General features: G+C 41.8%; 1 protein-coding gene and 1 pseudogene across 1 annotated transcript in view; one reads left to right on the forward strand and one right to left on the reverse strand.

Annotated features, from left to right (window-relative positions):
- The window catches only part of LOC115139765 (unconventional myosin-Ih-like), a 44,915-nt gene extending 33,311 nt beyond the window's left edge, over nucleotides 1-11,604 (forward strand). The window contains exons 25-31 of the mRNA XM_065026521.1: nucleotides 3,876-3,969; nucleotides 8,039-8,094; nucleotides 8,294-8,429; nucleotides 8,693-8,763; nucleotides 9,022-9,119; nucleotides 9,294-9,393; nucleotides 10,441-11,604. Of these exons, the coding sequence (XP_064882593.1) occupies nucleotides 3,876-3,969; nucleotides 8,039-8,094; nucleotides 8,294-8,429; nucleotides 8,693-8,763; nucleotides 9,022-9,119; nucleotides 9,294-9,393; nucleotides 10,441-10,467 (582 nt within the window). The 3' untranslated portion in view covers nucleotides 10,468-11,604. The remainder of the gene's footprint in view (nucleotides 1-3,875; nucleotides 3,970-8,038; nucleotides 8,095-8,293; nucleotides 8,430-8,692; nucleotides 8,764-9,021; nucleotides 9,120-9,293; nucleotides 9,394-10,440) is intronic.
- A 51-nt stretch (nucleotides 11,605-11,655) lies between these two features.
- On the reverse strand, nucleotides 11,656-18,972 carry LOC115140650 (BTB/POZ domain-containing adapter for CUL3-mediated RhoA degradation protein 3-like; annotated as a pseudogene).
- Nucleotides 18,973-19,917: the final 945 nt, after the last annotated feature.

The following is a 19,917-nucleotide window of genomic DNA, read 5'->3' on the forward strand; positions in this document are numbered from 1 at the left end:
GCAATAGAGTTATATTACAAGTGCCCTTCCAAGAAGGCTCAAGGTCATTGGCCACAGATAAAATGACGCCAAATCACATTATATTTACAGTAGCTTTGATTGGACTGAACATGTCAACATATTACTTTCAAAGTCTTAGCTAGCAGTCATCATCATGAATCAAGTCAACAATCCACTGGCAAATCCTTTTTAATCCTTATCATATGAAGAGAAATAATGAAGAGAAATGATAGATAAAATGTATCGGTGCTCATCAGCCATTGGGCATAAAGATTACACAAGAAGTTGGAAATCGCAAATTCAACAATGAGTCGTTTGGAAGGAAAGAGTGGCTAACTACAAGCATTGCAATGCTACCACTAATGTTAGCCTGCTTTTCAATGGAGTGGCTCTGTGTTTTTCCCCCCGAGTTCCCACTATAAATCCAGAGAATGCCAGACTTTGATGACAAAATTAGCCAACAAAAGGCCGCCACGCCACCTTCACAAGGTGAGTCCAAAAATGTATTGTGTGCTGCTGCATAAATTATGTAATATGCCAGTGTTCAATGTGCCCTACCCTAATAATTTGGTCTATTTTCACCGTTCTGTTCTAACTTGGTTGTGCACATGTATCCTATAACCTGTTTCAGAGAAATGCAATCATCGAATATTGTAAGAGCTTTCATTGTCTGTTTATATGTCCCCTTTATTTATCCTACGGTTCTGACTTGTACAGGGAGTACACTGTAAAAACGGCCCATGTTCTGAATTCTGTCGCTGTACATTTCAAAAGTGCTGAACAAATAGTTATATTGACTAGATAGGTGGTCGTTCGCTCGCTCATTGTCTTAATTGAAAATACGGATTGCCTCTTATCCGCTTGTCGTCCAGAAACCACATTTGTTTAAGCAAGTCAGCCATATCAGCTACTGTATGTTTTTTTTAAAGGCAGTAAATGAGGCTGAATGAACTGTTTCGCTGCCAGACAAGGCTCTGCTGAAAGCCAGGTGTAGCAGTGGTAAGGTGTTGGGACAGCTTTATGTAGGCCCTAACAGTTTGTGGGCACCGTTTGTCACTGTTATATTGAAATAAGTGTATTGTTTAGTGTTGTGTTGTGTAGTGGCTTTGCTGGAATGCATCCCACTTTTAGTTTTTTGCCCCACCAACATTTACATGCTAAAATCATTGCTTATTATTCTCAAGATACTGAGACTGTAATGAGTCTGTCAGATGTTCTCTGACCTAAAAAGTTGCCTAATGAGATGAGCCTATGTCTAGCTGTAGCTATTGTGTTGACACACACAGTTATATGCAAGATGCATTAATGTATTGTTCTCTCTCACTTCACATGCAGACACACACTCAATGAAATGAGATTGATGTGTAGACAATACATTATTTGTGAGAAACACTGATGTTGAATGAATACATCAATCATTAAGGTTAATGTAATGAATGATAGGCCTACTTCAACTCTCATTAATGTGTAATGAACGGCTGCACATTTTATGTGATTGAATTATGTGATACTTGGCTATTCTTTGCTTTCATACATCATCTGAGTGATCTAACCAAATATAGTTAACGAATAACGAATAATGAATAAAAGAATAATGAAACTTGACACATTCTATTTTATACTTACTGAGTCTGGCTTTTAGATTAACATTATCCTAATTTGCACATGACTAAGTACATCAGATAGCTAAAAATCCTAAATCTCTCGAAATATGTCATGATCAAGCAAGCTAATGTTAGCTAAATAGCTATCTAGCTAGTTCACTTGTTTTTGATGTTAGTCTCGCTAATGTTGTTCCCTAGCCCACCATACATAGTGACAATGACGTGCTAGCCACAATAGCGGCTAATATTTTCGAGTGCTGGTTAGCCATGCAGCTAGCTAGCTAACTTACTGTAGCTGCAAGGATGGCCTCTCCTGTACTTGAAGGAGAACTGGTCACTGAAATGCAACCATTGATTCTCCTCCTTGTGTTTTCCAGAAGACACAGACACTGGGTATGTGTCTGGATTGTCTCGTGACTCTCCTCAGTCATTGTTTTTCACACACACCGCTTTGATTAAAAAAAACTTTTACTCTCTTTCACGACAAGTCAGACTAACAAAGTTATTTTTGCGTTTTTTAAAATCTGCCTACTGTTAGATTTGCGTCAATTCGAATCTGGTATCAGGATAAATATGACAATGAGTCAACGATTGTATACTATGTATTTTTTATTAGCTAAGCAATAAGTGGTAAATGCAATTTTCGTATATATACGGGCTCTCTGTCCCACCTCGCAGGGCAAACAGAGAACTGACTTGTTCCTGACAAAGATATTATAATATACCCTGATGACAGTAGTAGTTCCTGCTTCCGAGCAGGCCTGTCAGAGTAGAGACTGGGTGTGGTTTAAACTCACCCAGCCTATCGTTGATTGTTGGCGCAGAGGCTAGTCCCAGCCCCCTTCGCGCTTCAGTTGATAGATGTAACTGTTGCTGTGAAGAATATCTATGCGCTCATGCTCGATACCGTTATCTCGCACCTGGCTCCTGTTATCTAACAAAATACCATTTGTTCTCGCAACACTACGTTCTGAATGTGCCCCCCCAACTCATTGCACAGTTCCTGTCTTCATTATTTTTCCATCATGAGAAAGGCCCATGGCCCTGAAACTGTTAACAATGTTTCAAGTCAGCTATGTTGCAAAACACATACATACATCCACACAAGCCAACAGCAGATAATATTCAATCACATATATGGTAACGGGCTATAGTGCATAACACAGAATCCTCATACTACCTTCATCGTTCAGTCTGCGTGCACGGCGCAACATTTTATTTGAGGGGCCCCAGCCCATGTAACATCATGATAAACTATGGATAGCCTACAAAATTGTAGTCTGTAATTTATGGCTTTAAAAAGGTAGTGAAATACAATAATTAATTCAAAACATACTTAAGTCAAAATGTAATTACTGACTTAGAGAAATACTCAAAGTACTCGGGAAAGCTACTCAATTACAGTAACAAGAGTATTTGTAATTAGTTACTTCCACCCCTGTTTGGGACTTTTAAAACACAACGTGTGTTTGAGCTACAGACTTCTGGGTTGTACCATTGGAGTTGTCTATTTTTTCTGCATTCATACCAATCATTCGTTTGTGTGATTAACGGGGGCTGAGCTAGAGCAGTGTTTGTGAGACAAGAGCAGATCCCAAAGAGGCTCCGGGCTGGGTCTTTTTTACTAAAACATCCGAATGGTTAAGCTACTAAAAACGATTAAAAGCTATCTATGAAAAGATGAGACTCTCATGTACACGCTCTAGCTACACAAGAGTTTTTAGAAGGTAAGGGGTTCTTTTACGTAGAAGATCGTAGGAAATCCCAGAACATAGTGTCTATAATACAGTAATAAGCTCACATAGTTGCTCTCACTCCAAATTCCTGACAGTTGTCACTGACGAGTTGGATATTCATTTCCCCCTGAGCAAACCATTTCTGTACTTACAGCTTCATATAAATTCATTCTGATCAGGTTTTTGTTTTGGCGGACCGTATTTTCTTTAAATTGACATTTGTGAATCAAACTCATGAAATCAACTGTTTATGTGAAATTGTTGTTAAATCTAAGGGCTGAACATGCAGATAAATGAAAGTCAGATAAATAAAAACTAGATTTTTGCTATCCATTACGTCATGGATATAGTAGGCAACATACTTTTGTTGTAGTACTGTACATGTTTTATTTGATTTACTGTGTTGTAGGCATAGGGGCCTAAAAGGTTAGGATTTTAAACCTTGTATAACCTGTATAACCTATGCCGATGTTTGTGATCACATGAATGTGTAATTCCGTCTTTGTGATGTTTATTAATTGTGTTTCCCTCCCAGCTTCAACTCAAGGGGATCACCAGTGTCATCTTCAAGGGCAAGAAGGACAGCTACCCACAGAGTGTCTCCCAACCCTATGTGGACACCAGGATCAGTCAGTATATAGTAGCACAGCGGTTCCCAAACTAGGGATCACAACCCCATGTGGGGTCGCAGGAGGGGACCTGATATGGGGGTCGCAGGAGAATTTCCAAAATCCTGAGAATAAAATACGATATACAACTATATATATCTAAAAAATATACAGTGTGTATGTATGTGTATATATATATATATATAGTACCAGTCAAAGGTTTGGACACACCTACTTATTCAAGGGTTTTTCAGAGTTTTTGACTATTTTCTACATTGTAGAATAATAGTGACGACATCAGAACTATGGAATCATGTAGTAACTGTCACTTTGGCATGAAGAGATTCGGGAGACAGGCGCAGGAATGCGTATTTTTAATTTTTATTATGCCCAAATTACGGCGTGCTGTGTTAAGGCACAAGGACAAAGACCAAACAAACACGTAACAAAAACACAGGGTTGAAACTCAAACAAAAGAGCGAGGAGTACCTCGAATAAATAACACGCGCACACAATGATTATCGCACGGGACGAGACCCGTAATCATCTGCACAATCCACAAGGGCACGAAAGCCCATAACACACAGCAACAACATTGTCCTGTTGAAAAACAAATGATAGTCCCACTATGCGGCAGGTAGCCTAGTGGTTAGAGCATTGGGCCAGTAACCGAAAGGTTGCTAGATCGAATCCTCGAGCTGACAAGGTAAAAATCTGTTGTTCTGCCCCTGAACAAGGCAGTTAACCCACTGTCCCTAGGCTGTCATTGTGAATAAGAATTTGTTCTCAACTGACTTGCCTAGTTAAATTGTCATGAACGTCGTTGTAAGGATTGTCGGACCAAAGTGCAGCGTGGTATGGGTTCAACTATTTATTTAGTGAACCCGGCACAAAAAACAATAAAGCACAAACGAAACGTGGAGCTAATGGCATGCTCACAGGCAACTAACCAAAAACAAGATCCCACAAAAACCCAGTGGGAAAAGGCTGCCTGAATATGATCCACAATCAGAGACAACGATAAACAGCTGCCTCTGATTGGGAATCATACCAGGCCAACATAGACATACAATAACCTAGATAACCCACCATAGTCACACCCCCACCTAACCAACATAGAGAATAAAAGTCTCTCTATGGTCAGGGCGTGACATAAAAAAAATAAAAAATAAACGCAAACCAGATGGGATGGTGTATCCCTGCAGAATGCTTTGGTAACCATGCTGGTTAAGTGTTTTCTAAATAAATCACTGACAGTGCTCGTGTTTCTTGGCCCAATCAAGTCTCTTCTTCTTATTGGTGTCCTTTAGTAGAGGTTTCTTTGCAGCAATTCAAACATGAAGGCCTGATTCACGCAGTCTCCTCTGATCAGTTGATGTTGAGATGTCTGTTACTTGAACTCTGTGAAGCATTTATTTGGTATTGCTAGCAATCAAGAGGGACTCTGACTGAACGACTCAAAAACTCCCCAGGTTATGCTCTCCAAATGGACGTTAACTGTGAGGTGCCGAGATGCCCATGCATTGACTTTGTTCGCTATACATGTCGGGGGATGCAATTCACAAGGACGCGCACGCCTGTTCACAAACCTATGTGGAGATATGGGATCAAAGCATGACAATGTTCTGTTTCACACCAAGGCTTGGTGGTTATCAAGAGGGAGTGTTGGAAAGATTTTTCGAATTGAGAGGGGAACTGTTGTCATTCACAATAGATGTAAAAAATAAAAAAAAACTTGGTTGACTTGGTAATGGAAATAAAATGTCTCCTTGCTTATGTAACAGACATATTTGGGAAACTGAACGAACCCAAGCATGCAGGGGAAATACAAAAACATTCAACAGTTGAGTGACCGAATCAGTGGATTCAAAGGAAGGAATTCTTATTGGAGAGTCTTTCAAAAGCAACCCATGCCCCATTCCCTCTGCTGTGCATGTTTTCTAACAGAAAACAGCATCAGTAAAGTGTCCCACACGATTGATGCCTGCTCACCTCCAACACTTGGAAGAGCACATATTGACCTACAGCGGCAAGAACAAGTATGTGAACCCTTTGGAATTGTCTGGATTTCTGCATAAATTGGTCATCAATTTAGATCTGATCTTCATCTAAGTTGCAACAACAGACAAACAGTCTGCTTAAACTAATAACACACAAATGATTGTATTTTTCTTGTCTATATTGAATAGATCATTTAAACATTCACTGTGTTTGTTGATAAAAAAGTATGTGAACCCCTAGGCTAATTACTTCTCCATTAGCTAATTGGAGTCAGGAGTCAGCTAACCTGGAGTACAATCATTGAGACGAGATTGGAGATATTGGTTAGAGCTGCCCTGCCCAATAAAAAACACTCACAAAATTTGAGTTTACTATTCACACGAAGCATTGGCTGATGCCAATGAACCATGCCTCGAACAAAAGAGATCTCAGAAGACCCAAGATTAAGAATTGTTGATTTGCATAAAGCTGGAAAGGGTTACAAAAGTATCTCTAAAAGCCTTGATGTTCATCAGTCCATGGTAAGACAAGTTGTCTATAAATGGAGAAAGTTCAACACTGTTGCTACTCTCTCTAGGAGTGGCCGTCCTGCAAGAGCACAGCGCAGAATGCTCAATGAGGTGAAGAAGAATCTTAGAGTGTCAGCTAGTTTAAAGAAATCTCTGGGACATGCTAACATCTCTGACGAGTCTACGATAACGTAAAACACTAAACAAGAATGGTGTTCATGGGAGGACACCACGGAAGAAGCCAAGTGTCCCAAAAAACATAGTGCTGCACGTCTGAAGTTCGCAAAAGAGCATCTGGATGTTCCACAGCGCTACTGGCATAAATATTCTGTGGACAGATTAAACTGAGTTGTTTGGAAGGAACACACAACACTATGTGTGGAGAGAAAAAGGCACAGCACACTAACATCAAAACTAACATCATCCCAACTGTAAAGTATTGTGAAGGGAGCATCATGGTTTGAAGCTGCTTTGCTGCCTCAGGGCCTGGACAGCTTGCTATCATCGATGGAAATATGAATTCCCAAGTTTTTCAAGACATTTTGCAGGAGAATGTAAGGCTATCTGTCCGCCAATTGAAGCTCAACAGAAGTTGGATGACGCAACAGGACAATGACTCAAAACGCAGAAGTAAATCAACAACAGAATGGCTTCAACAGAAGAAAATACGACTTCTGGATTGGCCCAGCCAGAGTTGTGACATCAACCCGATTGAGAGGCTATGGCGTGACCTCAAGAGAGCGGTTCACACCAGACATCCCAAGAATATTGCAGTTGAATTCCTCCTGACCGTTGTGCAGGTGTGATGCGCAACTACTCTGAGCATTTATGTCGCATTCAAAATAAATGGGAACTCTGAAATCTCTGACTTCAGTGCGTTCAAGACAACTGGAAACTTGGAAAGAAATGGTCATCCAACTCGGAATTCCAACTCGGGACCTCGGGCCTCTTTCCAGAGCTCCGGCTTTCCGACCTGAAGATCACTGACGTCATAATTTGACCTTGAGTTCCCAGTTGTCTTAAAAACACCATAAAACTTGTGGTAGGCTACCCTTCACCAGCTCATATCTGTGTGAAGCTAGATTCAGTGCTCTCTCCTGCATTAAACCAAATATTGATCCAGTTTGGATGTGACCTCAGAGATGAGGTGCGCACTGTTGACCACGCCCCTTGAATTTGAGAAGCTCCGACACGACATGCATCAAGCACACCCATCAAGCACACCCATCTCGTTAGTGGTGGTAAGATAAGAGACTACGTCAGACTAATTTGCAATTGACTGTCATAGCCCCACATTAAAATGTGCTGGTGAGTTAAAAAGACAATCAGAAACACTGTTAGAATGTTTTTCAATTGACTGCCACAGCCCCAAATAAACAAGTTAACATCGGCTGTTAATTACATATTTTTTTTCACCAGGTTGGGGTCGCAGGATTTTTCAGATATCAAAATGGGGTTGTGGGACAAAAACGTTTGGAAACCCCTGAGTAGTGAATAGTATCTGTGTATTATGTGGTGTCTTACTTAAACTCGTATTTTAGGGTCAAATGCCACATCTTACACTATGTTCTTTTTTTCAGGTGAACAGGACATAAATATGAAGGTCTTGCAGATGATTCACCATGAAGGAATCAAGGTAATCAAGACACTTGTGTTGCAGTGTGTCCTTGACACTTAAAACTCATAGAAAGATTGTTTCAATCGTTTAAAAATATTTTCTCTCTTTTTCTCTCCTGCTCCCTCTCTCACTCTCGTACTCTTACACCATCTCTCTTCCCTCTCGCTCTCTCTCGCCCCTCTCTCCCATCATCTTTCTTTTCTCTCTCTCTTTGCAGTACAGCATACCAATAGTGAAGTACGACAGGAATGGATTTAAAGCCCGACCTCGGCAGCTCATCCTCACACAGACTGCTGCCTATGTGGTGGATGATGCCAAGATCAAGCAGAGAGTGTTGTACACTACTCTGAAAGGTGAGCATCCAGCATGCTGTGGATGGGATGGATGGGGTTCTAGCTTGTCTGATCTCTCTTGCAAAATAGATTTGATCTCAATGAGACGAATCTTAACTTCCATTTAAGTCACATTTTCACAATGGATTACTAGGTCAAAATTCTACTTAAGGGGAAGTTCGGATTCTCCCCAATGAGACTAATGTGGATAAATACTGGTTGTATAGAATAGATTTGGTTTTAAAGTGTACTGATCTGTGTGAGTGCTGCTTACTCGATTACAGGTGTGTCGGTCAGTACCTTGAGTGATGGCATCATCATTTTCCATATTCCAAGTGAAGACGATAAGCAGAAGGTAGGAGGACACGGTCTCCACACCCTCACACAACGTATAGAATAATAGCCTGGTAATGTCCATGTAGTGCCTCTGTTATTCAAGTGATTCTAACCAGGAACTGCTCAAAATGGAATCCGATGTGCATCCAAAATGGCGCCCTATTACATATAGTGCACTACGTGCCCTGGTCAAAAGTATTGCACTATACAGGGAATATAATGCCATTTCAGACACAGTCCTAATGCTATCCAATGTGTCCTGACCTCGTGTGCCCAGGGGGACCTAATCATGCAGTGTGACCACCTGTTTGAAGCGTTGACCAAACTCAGCGTGGTTGCCAACAAGCAGAGCGCCATCAACGTGGTCCAGGGCAGGTAAGGCTGTGGCTGACAGGATTGATTCTGGGCGTTCTAGTCCGATGGATCAAGAGGCCAGATGAGCTTACTTATGAATGTTATTTTATTTAGGATAGTCCACTCAGTAACAATTGCCAGTGTTTTCCAATGAGTTCTGGGTGAATATGACTATGATATGTGGTTATTCTTTAGCGTCAAGTTTCAGATGAAGGCGGGGAAAGAGGGCATTGTGGAATTCCGCAGTGGCCAGGAGTCCATGGTGTACAAGGACAAGAATGGACATCTCATGGTGGTGAGTGATGCTGTTACTGCTGCTGAGAGGGGCCTGGTTGCCTGTTCCCAGACCTGTTTGTACTGTCTTGGCCAACTCCTATGGCCTTTGCCACATAATTTGCCTGAGATCTGGGACCAGGCTCGTGCACAGCTGGTTAGAATCATATGCTTTCTGCTGACTTTTATTTTAGCTGCTAGAAGAATGTCACGGCTTCAATAAGTAGTGAGCTCAGGAGTCAGGCGCAGAGAGCAGGGTAGTTCAAAAGATGTGGATCTTTAATATTCCAAAAAAACAGAGAGACGGTCACGCCACACACACAAGGGCGTGTAAAGTCCCAGTCCAAACAAACAGGACGAAACTGATCGGAAAAAAGAAACCACAAGAATAATCAAACACCATAACCAGAAAAACAAGCCCGCACAAAAGCCGGTGGGCCTACTGGGTTTAAATAGCCCACAACCAAACCTAAACACGAAACAGGTGCAACAAATCAGACACAACTAAATGAAACAGAAAAGGGGATCGGTGGCAGCTAGTAGGCCGGCGACGACGACCGCCGAGTGCCGCCCGAACAGGAAGAGGCACCATCTTCGGCGGGATTCATGACAAAGAAGACATTTTTTTATTTTTTATTGTCCACACAAAGTAGAATGTTTCCTTTGGCTTCCCAGTGGCATTATACACAGAACAGACAAACAAATATTGAAATGACTGTGATCGCATTGATATGATATCAAACATAGGAAACGTTAACAAATGTTTGGAGTAAGATGCAGTTATTGTATGGTTTTTTATGAGGGCATGCACTACCTTGGATTATGGACATACTGTGAACCATACAAAAAGGAATGCGGAGTCCTTTTTGCAGCAGGCAGCTCCAGGATCGCGTTCATTTGGCACCAAACGGAAGAAAATGGACTGAAACAAAGAGGGACTACAGTGTCCAATAGGAATCTTTCATTTAATTGCAAGGGTTTTCAAATGTTTTCTGTTACGTCCCCTAATTAACACAATGCAGGTGATCAACACATGCAGACTGAACGAATGACATATTTGTCACTCTAGGTTTCCACTCGGACCAGGGCTCGATGACCTGTGCAGGACATAGAGACACACTAAGGAGAGAATGGACAGGCACCCAGGAGACAGACACATCATCTGGATTAGACCAAGAATTTTGCTCTTGTATTGCCTGATTCCAGATCTGTTTGTGTTGTACACAAACTCAATAGCCAGTTGCAAGACCCCACAAACAAATCTGGGATCAGGCTGGTTTTTGTTAGAGATGAACACCCCAAAAATACCTACAGCTGTTGCTTTCAGAAAACCCGAAACTGCAAATGTACAAACCAATGAATCAATCAATGTATTTAATGTCAATCAGGCAATCTCTTAAGAAAATATATTTCAGTTCTTCTTATGCACCAATCCTGTGTGATAGAATTGACTGGAGCCAACCAAGTGTTCATTTAAAGACATACTCCGGTACTTTGGCGACTAAGAAAGTATTTTTTAAACCTCCCACATTGGGCTGAATGTGTCAATTTGTAGTTCATACTATTGAATAATCTATGAGCAGAATTAGTCTTACCTCAATTAGCCAAGAAATTCCTAGTTTGAAAGCGACTTTTCTTGAAGCTGTGCTGCGCTATTTTCCCTAAATTTAACCTCACGTGGCCAGCCACCTAGCAATTTGAGTTCTAGCCAATGAGCTTGCATTTGAGTGACAGTGTTATCCAACAAAGTTGCAGGGCGGGCCCAACGGCTCAGTGGACACAGCAGAGAGAGAGAAATGACGTCGTGCACATACAGTACGTGACATATTATGCCATTTTCAGGGACCACTTTTGGCTCATGAGCGCTACTGTCATAACTACTGACTAATAAGTATACAAAAGTACCGGAGAATCTCTTTAAGGGACCCAAGAAAAGCACAAACCTGTGTCATGTCTATGATCTACCACACACTTGTATATTTCAATTCATTTCTGTTTGTGAATTCAAGGCTAAGGGAGCCTTATGTCTCTGCTGGTTTAGTATTTCAGATGTAAGCACTATATTCACATTACGGTGTTGTTGAATTCAGAGCAAAGTGTACTTACTCTCTAAAATAGTACATTATATATTTTTGTACTATAGCAACCGTCAGGATAGGAATCATTGATTTTGCAACAAAGTCATGTGTATCATAATTTTGTATTTCAACCAAAATTCAAATGAAATTAGAAAAATAAAATCACATTGTAGAAATCTTTCATTTATTTGATAAGGTATCTATAAGCGTGTAAAACATTTAAATGTTAAATCTGTAGACAGATGTCTTCACAAGTATGGTTTCCTAAAAGAGAACACATGTGGACATACAGTTACATTCCCTGATGAGGGCCAGGTCTAAATGATCTGCCTGTTAAAAGCTTGTAGGAGAGAGCTCTCCTCCTTGGGGGGGGTAGAGCTTTAGTTTCAACCATTCTTTTCAGCCTTGGAGCTCCATCATTCAATCTTCAATCAACCTGGATAACACGTCACAGCTCAAGTTCTTCCCTTGTAAGCAATCATTTGCATGGCAAGAAGGGACAATGGGTTAAATGGGAAATCCTATTAATTAAAAAGTGGTTGTGGGAGAGTAGAGGTACTCTATTGTATGATATCTTTTTAATCAACTAAATGTTGACTGATATTCAATAGGGTGAATTTAAAAAATGCAACAAAAATCGTTGGAAATTGATAGAACATGAAAGGCTGCGAGCAGCGACACTGTCTCAGACACAATGAGATCATCTGATTCAATACTGCCCCCTAGTGGGATTTTATTGTAGAACACCTGATTGACAGCCATCATACAGCTTCTTCAAACACTTAGAAGACTTTTCTTTCAACACATCCAAAAACTCAGTGACAAACGTTGATTCTTGTTCTTCTGGATTGCATTATAGCAAGGACCAAAGAACACGATGCTGACATTGCAATTCCCTCCAGTATAACAACTGACATTTCCATTCCACACATTTCCAGTCCCATTAACAATCCTATTTACATTCACGCACAGTAGAAAAACAAATCATCACCTCCAAACTCTGCATCTGCCAACCGACAGATGAGAAAAAGAAAACAAAAAATCATCAGAGCACTACACACAACAAGATAGTCTACAAATGAACACACGTGAAACAACTTCACCACATCACACTACGCTTCAACTAGTCTCTCATCCTCAGCAGTGAGCTCCTGTGTGAGAGTAGGAGTGGGGAAGAAGAGGCGCTGGAAGTAAGGCACAGAAGAGTTCCACTGAGTCCCCAGGGTCAGACATTTAGGGCCGGGCTTTGGATGGTCGAGGTCAGTCAGGGGTTACTGGTGGTGGTGTGTGCGGTCGTCGGGCCGTTTGACGTGGAACCTGCGCACCCTGTCAACGCGCTCCTCGTCTTCGTCCAGGTGGTGCGAGCGGCCGGCGGCACCCCCTGTGGCCTCCAGCAGAGCGTTGTCAGGACCCCTCCCGTCCTGGGACTCGTACAGCAGGATGTTGAGGGGGCTCCTCGTAGATCCACACCTCAGGGAACTCCACCTGGAACGGTAGGGGATTGGATATATATGCATTTATGTATGTCTGTCTGCCTGCCTGGGTATTATGTTATCTGAACGTAAAGTACGCCTGTACTTTGTTAAAAAACAAATGTCACAACGGCATATTAAAGTACTCTATTTTATGCCAACAGAAGGTTAGAGACAACCAACTCATAAATTGAAATAATTTACTAAAGAGGATGAATCAGTTCTGTCATCAGAGATGGAAGCCAGATACATGATGTACTTGCCTAGTTTGTGCTGATTAAAATATCTTAATGACGACATCCCACTATAAGCCGTCCCAGAGTATGATTCACTTGCGTTACCTTGGTCTGCTTCTTCTCGGTGGCGTAGACGATAGAGGTGCAGCACACCTCGGCGATCTTGCGGTCCTGGCCATATAAGGACCAGCAGCAGATCTCGTCGCCGATCACGTCCTTGTTAAGGACAGCTTGTTAAACAGCTCGATGTTCTTCGACATGTTGTCGTCAGAGTTACTGTCTGGAGGGAAGGAAGGGGAAGCCTGCAACAACCGGCTGCGTGTCACATCATCGACTATGCTGTCGGACATCAGATTGCAATATCAAATGACGTGGCTAGGTGATATGTTGTGAGATATTGCAGAGTTTTCACTTGAGATTTACAGTTGAAGTCGAAAGTTTACATGCACTTAGGTTGGAGTCATTAAAACTTGTTTTTCAACCACTCCGCAAGTTTCTTGTTAACAAACTATAGTTTTGGCAAGTCGGTTAGGACATCTACTTTGTGCATGGCACAAGTAATTTTTCCAACAATTGTTTACAGACAGATTATTTCACTGTATCACAATTCCAGTGGGTCAGACGTTTACATACACTAAGTTGACTGTGCCTTTAAACAGCTTGGAAAATTCCAGACAATTATGTCATGGCATTAGAAGCTTCTGATAGGCTAATTGATATCATTTGAGTCAATTGGAGGTGTACCTGTGGATGTATTTCAAGGCCTACCTTCAAAGAGGTACTGAGTTTGCTTGACATCATGGGAAGAATCTAAAGAAAGAAGTCCTCAGAAAAAGATTGTAGACCTCCACAAGTCTGGTTCATCCTTGGTAGAAATTTAGTGAAGGCACCACGTTCATCTGTACAAACAATAGTACGCAAGTATAAACACCATGGGACCACGCAGCTTCATACGGCTCAGGAAGGAGAAGCGTTCTGTCTCCTAGAGATGAACGTACTTTGGTGCAAAAAGTGCAAATCAATCCCAGAACAACAGCAAAGGACCTTGTGAAGATGCTGGAGGAAACGGGTACAAAAGTATCTATATCCTCAGTAAAACGAGTCCTATATCGACATAACCTGAAAGGCAGCTCAGCAATGAAGAAGCCACTGTGCCAAAACCGCCAGAAAAAAGACAGACTACAGTTTGCAACTGCACATGGGTACAAAGATCATACTTTTTGGAGAAATGTCCACTGGTCTGATGAAACAAAAATATAACTGTTTGGCCATAATGACCACCGTTATGTGTGGAAGGAAAAGGGGGATGCTTGCAACCCGAAGAACACCATCCCAAACGTGAAGCACGGCGGTGGCAGCATCATGTTGTGGGGGTGCTTTTCTATTTTGTGAAGTGGCATCATGAGGATGGAACATTTGGTGGATATATTGAAGTAACATCTTAAGACATCAGTCAGGAAGTTAAAGCTTGGTCGAAAATAAATGGGTCTTCCAAATGGACAATGACCCCAAGCATACTTCCAAAGTTGTGGCAAAATGGCTTAAGGACAACAAAGTCAGGGTATTGGAGTAGACATCACAAAGACGTCAATCCCATAGAACATTTGTGGGCAGAACTGAAAAAGCGTGTGCGAGCAAGGAGGCTACAAACCTGACTCAGTTACACCAGCTCTATCAGGAGGAATGGTCCAAAATTCACCCAACTTATTGTGGGAAGCTTGTGGAAGGCTACCCAAAACGTTTGACCCAAGTTCAACAATTTAAAGGCAATGCTACCAAATACTAATTGAGTGTATGTAAACTTCTGACCCACTGGGAATGTGATGAAAGAAATAAAAGCTGAAATAAATAATTCTCTACCATTATTCTGACATTACACATTCTTAAAAAAAAGTGGTGATCCTAACTGACCTAAAACAGGGAATATTTACTGGGATTAAATGTCAGGAATTGTGAAAACTGAGTTGAAATGTATTTGGCTAAGGTGTATGTAAACTTCAGACTTCAACGGAACCATAATTCACTGCCAATTTGTCTTTATAGACGTAAGAGTCTCACCTGGTGTAGGAGTATTTATCGTTGCTTTTGTTGTGTAACAGTTTGACAGTAGGCTGTGTAGAGACAAAACAACAGAGGAAGATGCCAGTAAATATTCAATATGTGAGACTAGATCTTCCCTAGTAAATACCGGACGTGTCCTTCACTCAGTCAACAATACCTTATTAGAGGTGGCAATGAGTCTGTGATCTTCCTTCGATGAGGTCACCAGGGGAAGTTTACAGAACGGCTCGTACGACTCTTTGTTCTAGAACACCAATAAAAACATGAGTCATACTTAGACGGTAAAGACAGATTTTGTCCAGAATCAATATGAATTTGAACATAGATCCTCTAACAGATTGGGCGGGTTGCTGGGCCAGTAATTATATATTTGTAGGAGGTAGAGGAAGTAGAGCTATACAAAGGCAGAGTGTGGGTGCAGGGATGAGACTTAAACTATTTCACACCATTGTGCCGACCAAAACCGTACTGGCTCTAATATTTTCATTTTGACATGGTCCTTTCCAACACGATTCAAGCGACTATGGTGGCTGCATAACCAAACCAGTGCAGTGCAGCTTGGCTCAGCTCAGTAGTGTGAAAAGGGTGTAAAGAGGTGTGACAGGAGAAAAGACCCGTCTTGAGGGTGAGGGTTACCTGAAGGGCAGCCCGACACTCATCAGCCAGGCCCTGGACCAGATAGTACTTGGACTCAGCCAGCATCTCCTCAGTCTCCCGACGACTCTCTGGGAGTGGCACCACTCCATCTCTTAAGGTAGTTCAGAATTGTCCCAAAGTGTTTCCCACACCGGTCAATCAAGATCCAGCCTAGAAAGGGACAAGCACCAGATTAGAGACATTTCATTTGTAATTAGTGTATGGGGGCAATTCCATGGTAGTGATGCTAAGACTCAAGAGTTCTCGCTTTAAAAAACAAAACAATGTTTTCTATGTTAAATAAACCATACAACTCTATGTGTGACAGGTTAAAGGAAATATTCATAGTCTGTTATACATGAAAAAGTATTAGCAAATTCATAGTATGTGAGGATCTTAAAACATCTAAGGTTAAAAAGATGCATTCAGTATTAGTTGATAGAGATTGATAACATTCATATAATTGTGTTAAAGTTAAAATCTGTCAAAGGGTACGAATTGTGAGAGTAATGTGTAAACGTTATATTGATTACTTTATTTTGTAGTGCCTAAAAGTGTTAATCTGTGATCTACGAAATACTCTTAATCTATGAGCCGGAGATCGATTGCTCTGGTCTCCACCCATATTCCTGGGGAAAATCGTGGTCTTTTCTCATTGAACTAAACGTTGAATTGAGAATACAACACCTTATCACTCTCGTGATTATTTCTCCCCTGTTTTCAGGTACTTTATTGATGATAAAAATAGTCATTTAAATGTTATAACTCGCTAACATGTCAAGAGTGTTTAAGGTGTGTCTTAGTAACGTCTTGAGGAAGTTAGAGTTAAGTTTGAAGAGAGTAATATTAGCCCTGCTTTGTTGAAGTGAAGAATAGCGTCGTACTGAGAGTAGCTGCCATTTTATGTCGATTGTGAATGAACATGTGCGTTGTTAATAAGATATTTTGCTGTGTTATTTGTATAATGGGTTTTCTGTTGTTTTGTAATGTGTTACTTTTGTAAAGATTGAACTAAACGTTGAATTGAGAATACAACACCGTATCACTCTTGTGATTATTAGCTGAACCTCGGCAAGACGGAGCTGCTCTTCCTCCCGGGGAAGGACTGCCTGTTCCATGATCTCGCCATCACGGTTGACAACTCCATCGTGTCCTCCTCCCAGAGCGCTAAGAACCTTGGCGTGATCCTGGACAACACCCTGTCGTTCTCAACTAACATCAAGGCGGTGGCCCGTTCCTGTAGGTTCATGCTCTACAACATCCGCAGAGTACGACCCTGCCTCACACAGGAAGCGGCGCAAGTCCTAATCCAGGCACTTGTCATCTCCCGTCTGGATTACTGCAACTCGCTGTTGGCTGGGCTCCCTGCCTGTGCCATTAAACCCCTACAACTCATCCAGAACGCCGCAGCCCGTCTGGTGTTCAACCTTCCCAAGTTCTCTCACGTCACCCCGCTCCTCCGCTCTCTCCACTGGCTTCCAGTTGAAGCTCGCATCCGCTACAAGACCATGGTGCTTGCCTGTGAGGGGAACGGCACCTCAGTACCTCCAGGCTCTGATCAGGCCCTACACCCAAACAAGGGCACTGCGTTCATCCACCTCTGGCCTGCTCGCCTCCCTACCACTGAGGAAGTACAGTTCCCGCTCAGCCCAGTCAAAACTGTTCGCTGCTCTGGCCCCCCAATGGTGGAACAAACTCCCTCACGACGCCAGGACAGCGGAGTCAATCACCACCTTCCGGAGACACCTGAAACCCCACCTCTTTAAGGAATACCTAGGATAGGATAAAGTAATCCTTCTCACCCCCCTTTAAAAGACTTAGATGCACTATTGTAAAGTGGCTGTTCCACTGGATGTCATAAGGTGAAAGCACCAATTTGTAAGTCACTCTGGATAAGAGCGTCTGCTAAATAACTTAAATGTAAATGTAAATTATTTCTCCCCTGTTTTCAGGGGCGTAACATATGCACAAGGATGACTTTGAACAATTTCCACAGAAAACTTTACCAACACATTTACTTAAAGGACAGTGCAGAAGTTTGATAATAGAATGATGGCACCAACAGCACAAACCATCACTGTTCTTGAAGTAAACGGGTTTTTGTAAAAATGTCTGGAAATTGTTAAAAGTAGTCATTGTGCATAGAGTTCTATGGTTTGTTTAACTCTGCAATCATTGATTTTTGTTTCACATACATTTTAAAGTGAAAAAGCTGAGACTCTGTTCCTGAAGAATTGCCCATAGCCAATTCCTAGGCTGGTTGTCATGTTCGTCTTGACTCTTGACAATTAATATTTAGGAGTTGGCAAGACAGCACAGCCAGACCTCGGACCAGGATAGCAAAATACAGAAGCATGTTACAAAGACTCCTCACTCAGACACTCTGGATCCCTCCAACCATGCGTTCTGGTGCCACTGATGTCTGACAGATACAGTACCTTCACTGTCTGTGAGGACCTCCATCTTGCTGCTGAACATGGCCTTGAACACGGTGTCCTGCTTCGTGAGGGTCTGCATGGTGGTGTAGTAGAGCGCCCCGCCCACGTTCAGCTTCACATACTTGGAGCTGGATCACTTGAAGGTGATGGTCCGGGTTGTAGCCGCCGGCACTGCCGAGCTCACCACGCTCTCTCCTGACATCTCTTCCTGTAACGGAGGCACAACATCACCAAGTCAAGTATCAAGACAATGAGCCGCATGGACAGGTTGGCTTTGGAAAACCAGTTCATTCAAACCCACATTGACCCCAAGCTTCAAGACTTGAGATCTGAAAGGATGAGCTAGATACAGTAGGTAGGACCTGCTTTGGCCTAACCCAAAACCAATTTGATTCTCAATTCTCACAGTTGGTCGCCTTCCCCAGTTAGTTGCCCTGCAACGTACCCTCCACTCACCGAATGGCAGCTAACTTTTGTTTTGGCCACAGGTCACATACATAACCAGAGCTTTATATTCTAGACATAACTAGACTCCCCCCAGTTAACTAACGTTAGCAGACTAGCTAACTATAGGATAACCCATTCATAGTAGCGCCTATTGACGATAATACCTTCTGGCCTGGGTTGGCCGCAGGAGTGTTAAAAGAGCCCAAACGTTCGTTCTGAACGTTAAAACGCATCGCTTGCGGTACGGTTTGGGAAACATAAGGAACGTATCTTTAAAAATCAGCGACAAATAATTTTCCAAAAAGTTTAAATTAGTACACACCTTTATAGGTTTAGAGTTCCCACACGGCCATATTTCCATGTTACAGTGGAAGACCTGTTCTAACTTCGCTATCTGCATCTCCGAACACCTGTGTGTAAATGGAATAGAAGCCACTGAAAAATACTGTCAGCTTTAACTGTTAAAACAATGTATAGGAACGGTGTATTTTGCATTTGTGAAATTATTTTGACGTGATATATTTTAAAAAACATACAGTACCGCAAATGAGAACCGAATCATGTTTAGATGGAATATTTGGCTGTTTTGGCTTCCAGGCCCAATTCGCCCTTTAAACAGAACATGTAAGGTCCAATACTGGGCTAAACCAAGAAGACTAGCTAACATTAGGCCAAAGAGACAAGAATGTCCCACATTTGACAAATGAGTGATCATTGATTCAATGTTTTCTATTCCCGAAAGTGCTAGCTAACTACCATGTGATTTAGAACAATAACATTATTCAGTCATATCTACCATAGAACCCACCCCCAACAGATTTAGGTAATCTAGCACCAGCCCGAGTCAGGAATCACCCACTTCCGGACACTAGTATTTTGCCAGCGGAACTTCTTATGTGATTATGTTTAACGACGGTTTGCATTCAACAAATGTTGCATTACCGTCAACTACTAGATTGGAGTATAACTCCCTTATACTTTGCTTGAAAAAATAAAAAAAATAAAAAACAAATACCCTACAATCTACAACACTCACAAAAAAATACAAAATAATAATGTTAAAAAATAACACCACCCTACTCCACTATTTAAATATATTTAGTCCCACTTCAGGCCAACAACCTAAAAGGATGAGACAACCCCACCTTATCACACCCTGTAACTTTTCTGATGTAAAG

This window comes from Oncorhynchus nerka, linkage group LG13 (assembly GCF_034236695.1).
Source record: "Oncorhynchus nerka isolate Pitt River linkage group LG13, Oner_Uvic_2.0, whole genome shotgun sequence".
In the NCBI taxonomy this organism is placed as follows: domain Eukaryota; kingdom Metazoa; phylum Chordata; class Actinopteri; order Salmoniformes; family Salmonidae; genus Oncorhynchus; species Oncorhynchus nerka.